This window comes from Anomaloglossus baeobatrachus, chromosome 3 (assembly GCF_048569485.1).
Source record: "Anomaloglossus baeobatrachus isolate aAnoBae1 chromosome 3, aAnoBae1.hap1, whole genome shotgun sequence".
Taxonomy (NCBI): Eukaryota; Metazoa; Chordata; class Amphibia; order Anura; family Aromobatidae; genus Anomaloglossus; species Anomaloglossus baeobatrachus.
Genome location: NC_134355.1, coordinates 73,415,175 through 73,432,250, shown reverse-complemented (window position 1 = coordinate 73,432,250; position 17,076 = coordinate 73,415,175). Strand labels below are relative to the sequence as shown.

The following is a 17,076-nucleotide window of genomic DNA, read 5'->3' as shown; positions in this document are numbered from 1 at the left end:
GTTCTACGTAGGGCAAATATGAATACTGCTGTAAAATAAAGGGTTTTTTTTTTTTAAATTATACTTTGAAGGGTTATTCCAATTTCTCCTGAAATTATTCTCAGATTGATATGTCAGATGCTTTAATGGTAAAGGGGGCGAGTCATGCTAATATTAGTGATCAGTGGTACAGGTGCCGACCTGAGGGCGCCTAGTGAAGGGCATGGTACATTTTATACTCTTATTTATACAAGTCAGTGGGGGTCTATGGACACAAAGGAACAGGTTAACATTTCTGATGGGTTATGTTTTCTGAAATAAATGAGCTTTTTCCAGGATAACTTCCTGTGAGTCCTGTTTGCTGCCACTAGAGGGCGCAGTCACATACACAATCTGTTGGATTTTAGCAGTGTCTGCTATACGGCAGAGCCCCCTTCACCTATCGCTGTGTGCGGAGATAACGCATTTATTCATTATTTTTTTATTTTTCTTTTCCAGGAATCCTTCAACAATGTAAAGCAGTGGCTTCAGGAGATAGACCGCTACGCCAGTGAAAACGTTAACAAGTTGTTGGTAGGGAACAAATGTGACCTGACTACAAAGAAAGTAGTCGACTACACAACAGCAAAGGTGGGTAATTGGCTTTCTTGGCAGACTTTTATCTTGAAGGTCATTAGCGTAATATATATTATAATTTTTGTTTTGGCTCCAACCTTTTTTTTTTTTTTTTTTAATTTTATATCAAAGTGCCTGTTTTGGACCACCGTTTCAGTTTGGGGATCCCCTTGCTAGTATCTTTGTTGCAGGGTGTTTCGTTTCTCCATAGCTGGCAGTTATTGGCTTTCATATCCACGTGTAGACCTCTTCAGCAAATGTCTAAGGCTAGGTTCACATTTCCGTTTTAAATCCGTCAGCAACGGATCAGTCGTTTTTTAGATGTCAACTGATTCAACGGATGTGGTTTTCACAGGATTCCTTTCACAGGAATCCTGTGAAAAAACTGATCTGTCGCGTCCATTACATCCGCTGTGCATCCGTTTTTTGACGGATCAGTCATGATCCGTTTGTGTTTGGGACAGCCCAGTGGGTGTGCCAAACATGCTGGGCATGCTCAGTAGAGCATGACGGAATCCAGCACCATAGACCTACATTACAAGCGTGACGGATGGTGCTGCACGTTAATTTTAACGGCCCGAGAAACGTTGCATTCTGCGTTGCTCCCGCCCGGCGGTCCGTCAAAAAACGACTGACCGCGACGCAGCGGATGCAACGCAAGGTAATCAGTCGCAATCCGCCACTAATACAAATCTATGGGACACAACGGAATCCGCTAAACGGATTGCGTTGTTTACCAGAGCCGCGGATTGTGACTGATACATTTTAACGGAAGTGTGAACCTAGCCTAAGAACAAAGTACACTTTAAGGCCATGTAGTAGTACAACAGTAGAAAATGCAACTGTGACTCACAATGGCTGGAGCACTGGAGGTTACTGATCCTGGAACTGCGGCCTTTCTGCTGAGGTTTACATCAGATATTAAGTTATACCTTTGCCTTAAACACTAGATATGATGTGGGCTGTACGTTAGTCTGTATTCTCAGTCTAGTGATATTATATTGTGTACGGCTCATAGCAAACAAAGGTTTCATGGCTTGTCCCAGATTAGACAAATCTGTCCTGCTGCCCTCCAGTCTGTTTGCAATAAGTAATGCTGCAGTCACATGCATGTTCATTGTCATTACCTTGGGGGTCAGCGATTGGTTGCAGTGGTCACGTGTGGACATGACTGCACCCCGGTGAGCAGCAGATTAACCAATTGCAGTGGTCACATGTATGACTGCAGCTTGGTGAGCAGCAGATCAGCTGATTGGTTGCAGTGGTCACCTGTATGATTGCAGCCTGGTGAGCAGCAGATCAGCCGGTTGGTTGCAGTGGTCGCCTGTATGTCTGCAGCCTGGTGAGCAGGGATGAGCCCTTCTTGGATCTCAGTAGTGAATGGAAATGAATAAGTCCTATTAAGGAATGAAATGTGTACTTTGGCTCCTTGATTCAGTACGTCATGCATCCTAACGATTTAATATTTTTTTTTCTTCCTTTTTTGCCCATCTAGGAATTTGCAGATTCCCTGGGAATTCCATTCTTGGAAACGAGTGCAAAGAATGCGACAAACGTAGAGCAGGCCTTCATGACAATGGCTGCCGAGATCAAAAAGCGAATGGGTCCTGGAGCCACAGCCGGCGGTCCAGACAAGCCCAACGTCAAGCTCAACTCCAGCACTCCAGTCAAGCAGTCCGGCGGAGGTTGCTGCTAAAACGGCCTGCCCCCTCCCACCTCGAATACCCCATTCCCTCCTCACAGCAGTGAAATCTCAATCTGAACCTAAGTGACAAAAAAAAAAAAAAAAAAAAATTAAAAAAAAAAATTGCCTGAATTGTACTGTATGTAGCCGCACTACAACAGAATCTTACCGTCTCCCCAAAGGTCAGCGATTGTAAACGCTCAATACTGACTTTGTTTTTCTTTTCTTTTTTTTTTTTTATGCCCTTGACTCAAGACAGCTAACTTCATTTTCAGAACATTTTTTTTAAACCTCCTCATCCCCCCCCCCTCCCATGTGTGCTGGTCTATCGATGTGTAACCATTGTTGCTTTACTAATGGCACTATCCCTCCACCACCTTGCCCCTGTGATTAAGCTATCTATTCACCCCCTCCCTCCACTATACACATATATATTATTTTATTTTTTAATTATATTCCCCCTCCCACCCCCTTCCCAATATCAATTTCCAAAATTCAGGAGTCAGGTTTAGTCTTCTGAAGATGAAGTTCAGCCACTTTGTATCAAACAGCACAACAGTGTCTGTCAAGTTTCCATGCATCAATAAAGTTTAGTGAGATGTTATATGTAAGATCTGATTTTTTTTTTTTGCTAGTTCTTTTTTTTTTTTTTTTTTTCTGTAGAGCTGTCAATAGAGAGATTTACACTATGATTGGCCCAAAGGAGCCCACTCCGCCATGGCGGGGCCCACCCTCTCCCTCCGACGATTGAAGCGCTACTAGTTTTTTTTTTTGTTTTTTTTTTTTCTCCATCCTCTGCATATAATTTGTGGCTGCAGAACAATGTAACAAGAACTGAAGAAATGTTTAATAAATATTGTACTTATTGGAAGTAATATCAAACTGTACGGTGATAAGTATTGTCTTAATTTTTTTGTCTTTAGTAATGGGGAGAATGAAGGTATTAAGTCTTTTTTGGCCAACACTGCCCTGCATGTAATGGACGTTTACATAGGGGGTAACTCGTATACGAAACTAACAAGTGCTTAACTAACCCAATCATTTTGCAACCACTATTATTGCTTCAAATGTCTATTATATATATAAAAATAAAAAGTAGGTTTAATTATTAAATTTGTACGAGAGGGAGACGTGTTAGTGAATGTGCAGTGTTTGCCTATTTTCTTCATTCAGACAGATCCACCGCTTTATATTTTTTTTTATCTAGATTCTGAAGAGGCGTACAGCAGTGCAAGCGTGACGGTGATGTTATTTCTGCCATTTAAGTCTATGCTGTTTTTTTATTAGTTTTTTTTTTTTCATTGAAAGTGTACCCTTTATATATATCTAATATACGTATATATACACACCCGCACAGCGATGGCAGACATCTTTTTGTCTAAGCCATTATTTATAAGAAATCCACCGAGGGGGGGAGAAAAAAAAAACAAAACGGTGACAAGGACACTTTACCCGTTTCACTTTGTTCAGAAAAGTCATCCCAGACGCATAATGCCAGTTCTGTCCTACGCTTCAAATGACAAGTGTAAGAATACATGTAACGTAGAAATAGCAAGCTCGCAGATTGTCGAGAGAAAAATGAAAATCACCGTATGTAGACGACAGGAAGGACAACTTGTGCCCGACAGCGGTTCTGAGTTGGATAATCAGTCCTATCTTTATGTATATAGCAGTTATACTTCTGTGGATGGTGTCTAAATCTGCTAACTTATGCTACCTATACAGGTTGGAAATTGGAAATCCGTGTGTTTGTCTTACTGAAAATAAAACATGTTAACACTGAACGTGTAGTCCGACGTGGTCATGGCGTGCAGGATTCTCTGTATGGAGGTCTCTTGGTATCTCGCGGCTCCTGTAACATTCCTATAATGGGGACTTGAGGTGGAAAAAGTCAACGTCTTGTACAGATCACCGATTTTCTGTTGAAGGGTAAGGCTACTTTCACTCATCAGTTTTTTGGCATCAGGCACAATCTGGCGTGTGCCTGATGCAACGGATCCGGTGCAGAATATGCAAAAACGGATGCGGCGGATCCTTTTTTTGACAAATCCAGTATACTGGATCTGTAAAAAAAAAATGTATCCGGCGCATACGTTTTTGCATCAGTTTCATCCGTTTTTTTGCCTGATCCATTTATTTACAATAAATTGGAGCATGCGCAGTTTAAACAAACGGATTCGGCGGCCTCATCCATTTTTTGCTGGCGTCCATAGGATTCCATTGTAAATCATGCCGTATTGCGCCGGATCCGGTGCGATGCGTTTTTTTTTCGTCAGACAAAAAACGTTACATGGACGTTCCGGCCGCAGCATTAGCCAATTACGCCAGATCAATGCCATCCAGCACAATCCGGCACTAATACAAATCAATGGGGATAAAACTGATCCGGCGCTGGATCCGTTTTATCCGTTTTTTTTCCGGATTGTGCCTGATGGAAAAAGACTGTGAAAGTAGCCTAAGATCATACTTGGCAGCTGCTGGGCGGTTTTACTGCAAAACAGAGCGGTTTTCAAATTGTTTAATCTGGGATGTTGTGCATGGGAAATTCTTAAATTCCCATATAATTAAAGTAAAAAAAAACAACAACAAAAACCTTCAGATGCGCAGATCTTATATATGTGCCCCTGCTGTGTGTACTGTGTAATGGCAGTGTCTGACTGCACAGGGACATGGTCTGATCATACCACATCTCCAGGGCCAGGGAGGAAGTTACATAGTATAAAGACCTTACAGCATGGGTTCACAGCTGATTCTCTGTGAGGTAAAACATTTCTCATATGTTTTACCTCACAGAATCAGCTGTGATCCCATGTCTGCACGTTTTTTGCCTCCCCTCTACCCAGGAGATGTGATGATTAGACCATGCCCCTATATGGTCAGACACGGACAGTACACAGCGGGGGGCATTCATATGAGATTCTTGGCACGGGAACAGTTGTTGGGTGGTTTTTTTTTTTTTGTTTACACATCCCGTTGTGGAAATTATTCCAAGATTTGAGTAAAATTAACTTAGTTCATGGCAAAACCCCTTTAACAAGTCATGTGAAACCTTCTGCAAAGATATTTGATAACAAGCACCGCAGCCACCAGGTTTTATTTGCTACGTGTGGAGTTGCCTTAACAGTGAACAGTGTGTCCTGGAGGTAGGAGAATGGATTTATACAATTTATAGAATCCGTAGCTCTTTGGATTAGTCGCCCTGTGTGCGGCGCACCGGTGATGGCTACTTGACAGAAAAGCCATTAATGTAGTCTGGTAGTAGGTGGTACGCAAGGCTTCAGTCCATGTGCCGCAGATTACTGATGGGGCCAGAGAATCCATTTGCATAATCTCATGTGTGAATTCTCAATAAAGGTGTTAGTGATGAGCGAGCACTACCATGCTCCGTTCTCTTAGCGAGCACTCGGATGGGCTTCACTTGTTGTATATGGAGTATATAAGAAGTCAGTGAGGAATGCGAGCATTTTTCTGGAAGGTCTTCTGGAAAAATGCTTTAGTTCCTCATGGTCTTTCATTAAACTCAGTACACTAGTCACGCCCATCCATATTTATCTAGTGTTTTACTATAAAGGTACATCCGGAGAGCAATAGGTCTTCTTTAAGGGACTATGTAGCAGCAAGGGGCTGCCCAGTTCTAACCGGTGTCTTCTCTATTCATTTATGTATCACATGTATAATCGGATGAACAAATGTGGACAGAGTTTACTCCATTGACGATTTTTTACTAGATTGTGTAATCTTCCATGTGTATAAGGCTATGTGCGCACTAGAAAATGGACTTAAGAAAAATCTGCACCCTTTGGCAGAATACCGCACCCGTGTTTTTTTTGCTGCGGTTTTTCTGCAGGTTGGTCCCTGTGTTTTTTTACAATTATCTATGGCAAAAAACGCAGTTACCTGCAGGAAAGCGACATGCTCATTCTTTTTGCTGCAGAAATTCTGCAGCAAAACCTGCAGGGGTGAAAAAAAAAACACCACAGTATGCGCACACCATATATTTTTTTTAATTTTTGCTGGGGAATGACTGCAGCAAGGTTCTCAACATTATCTGCAGCAATTCATCCAGCAAATCCATGGCAAAAACCGCAGTGTGCGCACAGAGCCTAAATGAGTTTTTTCTTCTACATCCACACCTATACATTCCTCTCCAATGTTGCCGCCAATAAAAACCATAATGACATTAGGCATTTGTGTGCAACATTTTATTGCTGCTATAAAAACAGACAAATCAAATACAAACTCATTAAATAGGTAGTTTGAAAAAGTCATAGAAATGTGACAATACAAAAATTGTGTTCAGGCCACACGTGGAATACAAATACATATAAACATGTAGTAATACATTACCTGCGGAGCAGGGACAGGTTTACATTAGAGGCCGTACATTGCAGTAATGTCCTCCGCACCTGCGGAGTTCAGCAGAGATGACCACTTAGTGTGTGTGGGGCCATCTCCCCAATGAGAATATGTTCATCAGAGCAGGAATGCTTTTCTGAGCTTGCAAGGTTTATGACTAACTTAAAGGTGAACTATAACTTCGATTATGCTTGATCTACTCTATCAGCAAGTAACAGTCACTGAGCACACAGACCCCATCTCACAAATTAAAATTAGGGATTGGAGGATAAAGTGACCAAATTGTGTGTAGCTTATAAGTGCTGTAGGCTGCAGTCATAGATGGCAGTTGGTGTGCATGTAGCACACACCAGAGATGGATTTGCTGGAACGTGGCTTCCTAAATGTTGAAAATGATATCCTGCATTGCTCATTAAAGGGAACCTGTCAGCAGAAATTTTGCACTAAACCTAAAAGATTCCCCTTCTGCAGCTCCTGGGCTGCATTCTGGAAAGGTTCCTGTTGTTATTGTGCCCCCTTTTAGACCAAAGTAAATACTTTATAAAGTGGTACCTTTTCCTATGCAAATCTTGTTAATCGTACACGAGGGCGGGCTGTCTGGTGTCCGTTATTCTGCCTCCTGCTGCTTTACGCCGTCCCCCATCGCTCAATTTCATACTTCAGGACGCCGCCCATTGCGCACCAGGTCTCGCGCATGCGCCGTGCCACTCTAGCGGGACTGCACTGTGCACAGTGTGACCGCTGGTGACGTGTTGCGCAGGCGTGAGATTATGGGCGGCGCTGTGATTTTCATCAGCAAGTACCTGCCCATAATCCCGTGCTCGCGCTTTCCCCTCTGCGTCCACCGTTCTGCGCAAGCGCTGGCCAGATGAATCGTCACCTCTTACCAAGATGGGCGGGTACTTGCTGATGACAATCACAGTGCCGCCCATAATCTCACACCTGTGCAACATGTCACCAGCAGTCACACAGTGCTCAGTCCCGCTAGAGTGGCACAGCGCATGCGCGAAACCTCAGGCGCACTGGGCGGCATCCTGAAGTATGAAATTGAGCGATGGGGGATGGCGTAAAGCCGCAGGAGGCAGAATAACTGACACCAGGCAACCCGCCCCCATGTACGATTAACAAGATTTGCATAGGAAAAGGTACTACTTTATAAAGTATTTATTTTGGTCTAAAAGGGGGCACAATAACAATAGGAACCTTGCTAGAATGCAGCCCACGAGCTGCAGAAGGGGAATCTTTTAGGTTTAGTGCAAAATTTCTACTGACAGGTTCCCTTTAATTTAGATTCTGCAAAACTGTGCAGCTATAACATCAATGTATTTGTAATGATGAGATTCTTTGATACTTATGAAATAACGTCTCAGCAGATGTATGCTGCAGAGGCCGAGCGCTGAGACCCTACAATGATGTGCACTGTAAATTAACTGTTGAATTAGTGTTTAACATTCATGTGGACCTTGATGGTCATGTTTGGCGGATACTGAGGACATGTTTAGTGAGTACGGTTCATCTTCATTAACCAGTACCCAGCCAGCCGGGTCTCTTCGTTCCCGCTGATTGTCGGAGTGAGCGCTTTTCTATTAACCATTCCATGTAGGTAGTGTCTGAACTTCAGTGCAGAAAATCCCACATTCAAGAGGCAACATCTACAAACAGAAAAGCACAGAATACAGATTACAAAAATATTTTTTCTAATTATTTCAGTTTACTATGGTATCTTCATAATACTTAATCACTAGAAGGTTACTGCATAGTGCACTTAGGCCCTGTGCGCACGCTGTGGATTTGCCGCAGAATGTGTAACATTTGCTGGGGAATGACTGCAGCAATCCTATGGGTTTTAAAAAAAATGCTGTGCGCACACTGCATTTTTTTTTTTGTATATCTGCGGATTTTCCGCTGCGTAATTAATATAGCATGTCACTACTTTTCTGCAGGTACCTGCAGTTTTTGCCATAGATAATGGTAAAAACGCAGGTGCAGGATTCTTTCAGAGGGTCTGATTTTTTTTCTTAGGAAAAAGGCACTTTCTAGTGCGCACATAGCCAAAAGGAAACAAAGGTTGGCTTTTATGGCGTCCTCTACTTGTGATGTTGCGCTATGGCAAAGTTAATTTTAGTTTACGAAATCTATCAAAGTAGTGAGACTTTGCTCTACAGCATTTTAAAATATGACAACCATCACTAGTTTACATTAAGTGAAAAATTCACTAGAATCTATTCCTTTATTTGCCAGTTCTAGAGTTGAGCGAGTAGCTAACTATTTGTACTTGCGATACTCCTATCTAATACATTCGGATTCGTTGCTAATAGCATGTGCAATGCAAGTTGATGGGTAAGGCCAGAGTCACACTTGCGAGCCTCTCTGGATCACCCGGCACGGCCGCACACTCTCAGGACAGGAGCATCTTAGCTGCATAGAGGTACATGCAACCGACCCACTCCTGTCAGGAGAGTGTGAGTCTGTGCCGGATGATTCAATGAGAGACTCGCGCGAGTTACATGCGAGGCACTTGCAAGTGTGACTCTGGCTGAATACTAGCAATGTAATGAGTAACCCAAATTTCGTACGACATTCAGATTACTGGTTACTTTGTGAGTTTTTCCCCAGTGACTTGCGTTGCACACGCTATTAGGAACGAATACGTAAGTATTAGACAGTACTCATTAGGAGTATAGCGAGTGCAAATATTTAAATATTTGCTCAACTCTAACTAGTTCAATAGACAAGGTGCAGTATGTACTACTACTCCCACTATCAACAATGCTCAGCCGTTAGTGATGAGGGAGCACTCCCATGCCCGATACTCAGTATAATGGAAATCAATGGGGAACTTGTGCCTTTTTCAAGAACATCTCCTTGGAGGAGGAGCTAGAGTTTCTCATTGACTTCCATTATACCCATTAAATGAGTCTCGCCCATCTGCGCATCCAACTACTCGTTACAAATATTGAGCACCTGAGCATGGCAGTGCGCACTCATTTATTAGCCATTCCTAATTCACTGTATTTGTCGGCCATGCAGATACTGCCAGACATTTTCCATTCTTATCTACTAGTATGGAAACATTTGGTCTGAGTTCACATGCTGCATCAGCACCACGGCTGATCTGCTGTATGGTGAAGAGTGCATGTGTAAGCGCTGTGCTGCCATTCACCTGTGGACCTTCTCCACCACTGGCCCTCATGCTGCCGCCTATGGCAATGGTCCTGATGAGGGCACGGTATTTGGCGCGTGACGCGGCCGCACACTTATCTCAGAACAATAGCTTCTCCTGGGCCTCGTGCTGCCTTCTGGCCTCATAAACAATCTTTGGCCTGTTAATGTCTTGAGGCGCCAAGTTTATGGGTTTGCAATTAAACCTGTGTAATGTGCAGCCTCTGTAAGTAATGATTTGTTGTAGTCCATGGGAAAAATGCATGGAGAGGAAAGCCACAAGAGTCTGTACAAAATTACTCCCTCGTCTAGGGGGATTTACACCCCCAACTGACCCCATGTTCGCCCACTGCTGTCAAATATTGGGTCTATTCATAGGCCAAATTCACACTGGCCTATTTTTCTCACCAATCATACCGTTAATTTGGGATGTTGCACCTTAGGGTGAGCAGTCTTGCAACCAATTGACAGTCTTTAAAGGAGTTGTATTAATTCCAAACAAAAAAAAAAAAAGAACAAACCCTGCTTTGTTCAAAAATCAGATCTACTCATGGTCTGTAATATTACACCCAGTGTCAGGCTGGGCTAGTAGGGGCTCACCAGTAATATTAATTCTGAGGGGCCACTGATCAATACATGCCAACATTACATTCACAAATGTATTATGCTCTTCTATAATATACTGGGTAGTATGTGAAATGACTGAGCAGATGCTTCTTTGTCTGTAGATAGTAAATCAAGTGTATTATGGACTATGTTGGGGGAAGGGCAGGTGTGAGTTCTACTGCAAAGGGGGCCACCAGAGCATTCTCCGGTTTTCCTGTGGGCCAGTACAAACCTGATTACACCCAACTAAATATGGTGCAGCAGCATTACCAAAACTACTGAACGGACACAAATTAAATCTCTGGCTATGTTCACACAATGAAATTGTGATGCATTTTTCCCAGAAATGTGATAAAAATGAATGAGGTTTGAAAATTGTGTGAACAGAGCCTTAAAGTTCCTTCATAGGAATAGTCCAGATTAAAATATATTTGAGGGCACTTTTAATTATTAAAAATCTTCTAGTACAGTTATTAAAAGTCTTTGAGCTCCTTCAGAGAATATGCTATATATTATTCTCTCCACTGATGCCGATATCCAGATATGGTTTGTCAGTGTGATGTTATAAATTAGTATAAAGGAGTGAGGGGGAATTTGTCACCAGGTTTTTGCTAACTAATCTGACACCAGCATAATGCAGGGTGAGAGACCCTGATTCCATAAACTTACTGGGCTGCTTAGTGTAGTTTTGATAAAATCAGCAGGAGATTATCATTAGAGGACTACTTGGCATCCTGCAGATAGTCCAGCATATTCATGAGTGCTGTATAAGCGTACACTCACATGAGCATGACAAACAGACGAGTGCAATGCGAGAAAATGTCGCATTGCACTCTGACCAATGACCGTCAATGAGGGAGAGCAGTTGGTCAGATTTTTTTTCTCATCTAGATGCGAGTAAAGTCACAACATGCTGCGATTTTCTGCTAGAGACACATCACTTGCACCCATTCAAGTGTATGGGTGCGAGAGAAACATCGGACTGCACTCGGATGTTATCCCAGTGCAGTGCGATGTACGCACAGGCTGACAATGGAGGAGATTGTCACATTCACTTTAAGGCTGGAATCACACAAACTTATGAAAAACCAGTCCCATTCTCATCCAGGAGAGGAGGATGATTTTTTTTCTCTCACTTGTCATCAGTGTGCTGTCTGTTGTTTTGTGGGGGTTTTTTTTTCCCAGCAGCTATTAGTGATTTACAGGAGCAGTTACAGTGTTCTCTGCTACATAATAGGATTGTATCCAAATACCAGACACCACTAGGATAGTCCGTGTGCTGTCAGCTTTTTTTTTTTTTGTCACACCCATTGGTAAGTCTTGGACGATTTCGGCAGCACATCGCAGCATGCTGTGACTTTCTCTCATCCAGAATCTGGATAAGGGGGAAAAAAAAAAAAGCTGACCATCAGCTCTCCCTCATTGACTAACATTGGTCCGAGTACAAAGATTTTCTCGCAATGCACTCGTCCGATTCATATGCTCGTGTGAGTGTGCCCTTAGAGTTACAAGCTCCCTGACAGATTCTCAGTTAACTCTGCAGCAATGTGAAGGGAGCTAAACAGACCAGAAAAGCCAAACTGAGCAAAATTGTTAAAAAAATCCAACAAACTTTTGCACCCAAACCACTTGAAGTTAGGGTATGTTCACACTTCCGTTGTTTTGCTTCCTTCAGATCCGTCGTTTTTTAGATGTCAACTGACGTAACGGACGTGTTCTTTGAAAAAACTGATCCATCGCATCCGTTACATCCATTGTGCGTCTGTTTGGGACAAGCCAATGGGAGTGCCAAACATGCTGGGCATGCTCAGTAGAGCATGACGGAATCCAGCACCATAGACATCCATTATAGCTCTTGATGGATGGCGACGGACACCTGTGGAATCCGTCTTTTTGCCGCTCCAAAAAATGTTACATTTAGCGTTGCTCCCGCCTTACAGTCAGTAAGCTACTGATCCGTCACGCGGTGGACGCAACACAAGTCACAATCCGTTGCTAATAGAAGTCTATGGGGGGGGGGGGAAAAACATTCCCTGCAAAATATTTTGCAGGATCCCATAAAATTCCTCAAGGCGACGGAAGCAAAACAACGGAAGTGTGAACGTACCCTAAAGGAAGGAAAAAATAATTTCCCAGGAAGTTACCTTCTATTCACTGGAAAGATAAAATGTAGGATCGTTGTGGGTCCTACCAGTTGGACCCAACTAATTACCAAACCTGGGGCCTTATGTCTCCTCATTCTCTCCTCACCACAAGAGCAGTAGTTCATATTTGCACCCCATCTCTTAACGCAGCTGTATGACATAGTCGAGCATAGGTCTCGGCTCAACCTCCCCCTTCAATTACCTGCCAAGACTGCAGCCAGGGAAGAATAATGGGGAGCATTAGTAGCCTATGTTCTGTGGGACCCACACTCCTTACAATGGTCACCTACACAATGTACAGGTCCATTTTCAGGCTGGAATACCCCTCTAAGACTCCATGACGTCTCCTATTTGGAGCAGCAGTGTTCTCGACACTGTCCGGATCTCATCCATTTTTATATTGTGGATTAGATTTGTGAGAACAGCAGGATATATACGACCAGCGCGCACCATCCTGTCTTATCTTTTGTCCTAGTTTATTGAACGATTGAAGCAGCACTTTATAAAAATTGTATCATAGCACCAATATACTGGTGCAGTTTAGTTTGCATGAGTATCCCATGTTATTAAGTATTGCCTGTCCATAATATTAATGACAGGGAATGTCCTCATGGGGGCACTGTGTTCACCGCGAGCAGAGTCCTCGATCATTCATACACAATGTTGTCTGCCATAAGTGTCCGTCCCATCATCTTTAGACTGTGTTTTCAGTAGGGACTTCCATGAAAATGAATGTGCTTGTAAAATCTTATCTATTGTCCGTGTATTGTTCCATCTCTGTATACCAGCTGTCATACAATAAAAAATATCAAAATTGGGAAACAATTTTCAAAAAAGACTAATTTATGTGACACGTGTCCAAGATGCTCAAGTCGTTTAGGGCTCATTAATCCGCATCTCATCAACTTTTTTCGGGAAGGGGGAAACCAACGGGAGGTTTCTCGACATTCTTATATCGAAATAGCCCAGGAAAAACAGACAGCACAAGTCCTGCCTGGTTATCACAGACCCATAGACTAGTATAGGCAAAATTTATCGGAGACTCGAATCAAAGTTGGACAAGTCTCCGTAAGGCTAGGTTCCCTGGATTTCTGCATCGGCTGCAATTCTGCTAACCCTCATGTATCGCTAGGAGTTTGGGTCAGGAGACCCCTGGATGATCCAGAAATCGAGAGCCACACTCATTGTGAAACCAGCCTAATTTGAATGAGATTTTATATGTAAGAAAAAGATTGGGCATGTTAAAGATGTAAATATACCCCATCTTTTGTTCTTGAAGGAGATAAACCACTACCAAAGGTGTTTAGTATCAGATTAGTCCTCATTCCCCATGAAACTCAGGTTTATCCGGACAATGTCTGTTTAGAAAGCGGTTGAGAGGCAGAGCAGTCACCCAACAGTTACTATAACTGTATGGCCAGCTGCAAATTACTTTTGTGTCCACCCATATCCTTTCCACCGCCATTAACTTGAGAACAGCAGCAGCTATAGTTATAGAAGTGGTGTCTAGGTATAGTAAAGTAGCCATGCGCTACGCAATGAAGCCACCTGTAGCGTCACCTGGTGGAAAACAACGGAGTTAGCATTTTTATCTTGAAAACGGAACGAGATAGAGAAAAAAGTGAATTATAAAGTTGTATGGCATCATCAATTCAATACGAATCGACACCTTGCATACAGAAATGCTATGATATGAAACCCATGACCCAGGTAAAAGCAACGTGGACACATAGCCTTACACGTTCTAATCATAGCATTTCTGTATGCAAGGTGTCGATTCGTATTGAATTGATGATGCCCTACAACTTTGTAATTCACTTTTTTCTCTATCTCGTTCCGTTTTCAAGATAAAAATGCTAACTCTGTTTTCCACCAGGTGGCGCTATAGGTGGTTTCATTGCGTAGCGCATGGCTACTTTACTATACCCAGACACCACTTCTATGCTTATAGCTGTTGCCGTTCTCATGTTAATGGTGATTGACAGAATATGGGTGGACTTACTGTATACTTGAGTATAAGCAGATCTGAGTATAAGCAGAGGCCCCTAATCCCCCCGAGGCTCTGGCATTACAAGTGGGATGTGTGTGATTGTACAATTATACAGTATATACACACTCACACTCTCTTCCAACGGGTGAAAATAAAATCCTTAGATGTTAGTTTGAGAACTTCTAAACAAATACCAAAGGCTCATACAAAAGACCGGCCATTACACATCCTTGTGCTACTCTTCTAACTACATGCGTAAAAGCAAGAGCAGATGGAGACAGAATTTATAAGTAACAATTAAGAGATATATTCACTAAATACCAAATGTGTGCATAAAATAACGTTGGGGTGGTATTTTAGCATAGTTTCTATTTTAATGTCGCTACTGGGAACAAGAAAAATAAAATAACTTTTCAGCAGAAATCACCAGATTTTCCAATACAAACTGCATACTTTATAAGGCCTCTTTCACGCGCACGTGCCTCCGGTACGTGTTTGGCAGTTTTCTCACGTACCGGAGATCCGTACACACGTGGACCTATGTATTTCTAATGTTTTGGACACACGTAAGTATTTGTGAACAGAACATGTGTCCGGTCCGTACTTACGTGTGTGTTTCTCACGCCGACATGTCAGTTTTTCTCCGGCATCACGGATGTCACACGGAACGCAAACGTGTCACACGTAACACACAGATGTGTTCCGTGTGACACGCACCGAAGAAAAGACATGTGTCTGCGAGGAAGAAAAAAAAACACAAAACATTACTCACCTTCTCCAGCCCTGCAGTCTCTGCCGCTGCTGTCACTTGCTTCCGACCCCCGCTCATTATGCTCATTGAATATTCACTCCACTGCGGGCCGGAAGCAGCAGCGGGGAGTCGGCAAGGCTGGAGACCGAAGATCAGCACCACGGACAGCGAAGCCAGGGATAGGTGAGTGGAAAGTTCCCGTTCTCCGTGTTTTATTACGGAGAACACACGTAGGCCATGCACACAGCACACAAAGGGCAATACACACCTAACACATGCGTGTTTTTCAGGGACGTGTGAAGGAGGCCTAAAATAGATTTCTTGGACCTGATGAGGCTGGTATACTTTGAAAATGCACATCAGAAAAGCTGTCTAAATCGCTTTTATAAGCTTCACATGCTATTATGGTATCAAAATGAAGACTTGGAGTTCAGCTCTAGCTGTGTTTCTGAAATGCTTTTTTTTTTTTACTGGTGTATTATAAAAACCCATTTCAGAATGGCTATAAAGTAAGAGCACCAGCCTCATCAGGTCTACCACATTTATTTCAAGAGATTGTCATATCCCCAAAACGCTTTAGGTTAATAGTGTTACAATGCTGTTGGGCTTAAAAAGTGCGGCAAGTGGGAGAAAATGTATTTATTTTTTTAAACTCAGTTTATTGAAGAATGTACATAGTATAAAAAGCAGTAAAACAAAGAATTACAGATTGGATATAAATCACTATAGTTACATATATTTAGTCCATAATGTAACAAGCAATTAGCTTAATGCAATCATAATGAGTCTTTAAAGGGGTGGTTCACCCATATTTGTTATTTGCTAGATCAATATGTTGAGAAACAATGTTTCTCTCAAATAACCTTTGTTGGCAATAGTGCCTGTGAGAGGCATTATTGCGGACTGCTGTTCGCCATCGCCTGACCCCCGGGCTCCGTGATCTCGGGGATCCGGGGATGTCACGTCAACTTCCTGCTACTGCCGGCCCCAGTCTCCTTGAGTGATTGGCTGTGGGCGGTGTTTCACCGCTCAGCACAGCCCAGCGTGACAACCCATCAGCTCCCTGCTCATTCACAGCAGAGCGCTGCAAGCAGTGGACACGCTGGGCTGTGACGATCAGTGAAACACTGCCCACAGCCCAGGCACTCAGGAAGACTGCAGCCGGCCACAGTGATGTCACGTGATCCGGAAGTTGACGTGACATCACTGGATCCCCGAGGTCATGCGATGGGGAAGAGCGGACTGCAATAGCGTCACTCATAGGCACTATTGCCCACACAAGGTATTTGAGAGAAAGTTTCTCAACATAATATCGATCTTAAATAATAAATATAGGTGAACCCCTTCTTTAAGAGATCTATGGTTTTGTAACAATGTAGCTCCGTATATTCCATAACCTTCAAAAACAGAAGAATATAACAAAACTTCCTGGGAGCCGCTGCCTTTCAGTCAGAGGCGTGCATGGTGTGGCTACAGTCACCTCTCAGTACATAGTAAGTGGAGACTGTATGCACACCTGTGCAAAGTGAGACATCAATTAAAGAGCCAGGAAGTGCTCATGGCTGCCACTCCAAGCACCATCAGAGGTGCCTTTAGCCGCTCTGTGCACACCTCTATGACTGAAAGCCGGCGGCTCCTAGGTGGAGTAAAGTTGATTTTCTACCAATAGCCACGCTATCACTGCTGTGGCCGGTCACCATTGTAACGCTATTAACCTGCAGATTAACCCTATATATAAAAGTTAATAGCCTTTGGAGATATGACATTCCCTTTAATAATATCGTTTCTA

At 42.9% G+C, this 17,076-nt stretch overlaps 2 protein-coding genes across 4 annotated transcripts in view; one reads left to right on the top strand and one right to left on the bottom strand.

The window, feature by feature from the left end:
* Positions 1–4,062, top strand: part of RAB1A (RAB1A, member RAS oncogene family) — a 52,835-nt gene extending 48,773 nt beyond the window's left edge. The window contains exons 5-6 of the mRNA XM_075339265.1: positions 478–609; positions 2,090–4,062. Coding sequence (XP_075195380.1) covers positions 478–609; positions 2,090–2,290 — 333 coding nt within the window. The 3' untranslated portion in view covers positions 2,291–4,062. The remainder of the gene's footprint in view (positions 1–477; positions 610–2,089) is intronic.
* Positions 4,063–7,874: 3,812 nt separating this feature from the next.
* CEP68 (centrosomal protein 68) overlaps positions 7,875–17,076 on the bottom strand; it is a 37,890-nt gene continuing 28,688 nt past the window's right edge. For all 3 annotated transcript variants that reach the window (XM_075339262.1, XM_075339263.1, XM_075339264.1), the window contains exon 6: positions 7,875–8,286. The gene's annotated coding sequence lies outside the window, so the exon portion shown is untranslated. The remainder of the gene's footprint in view (positions 8,287–17,076) is intronic.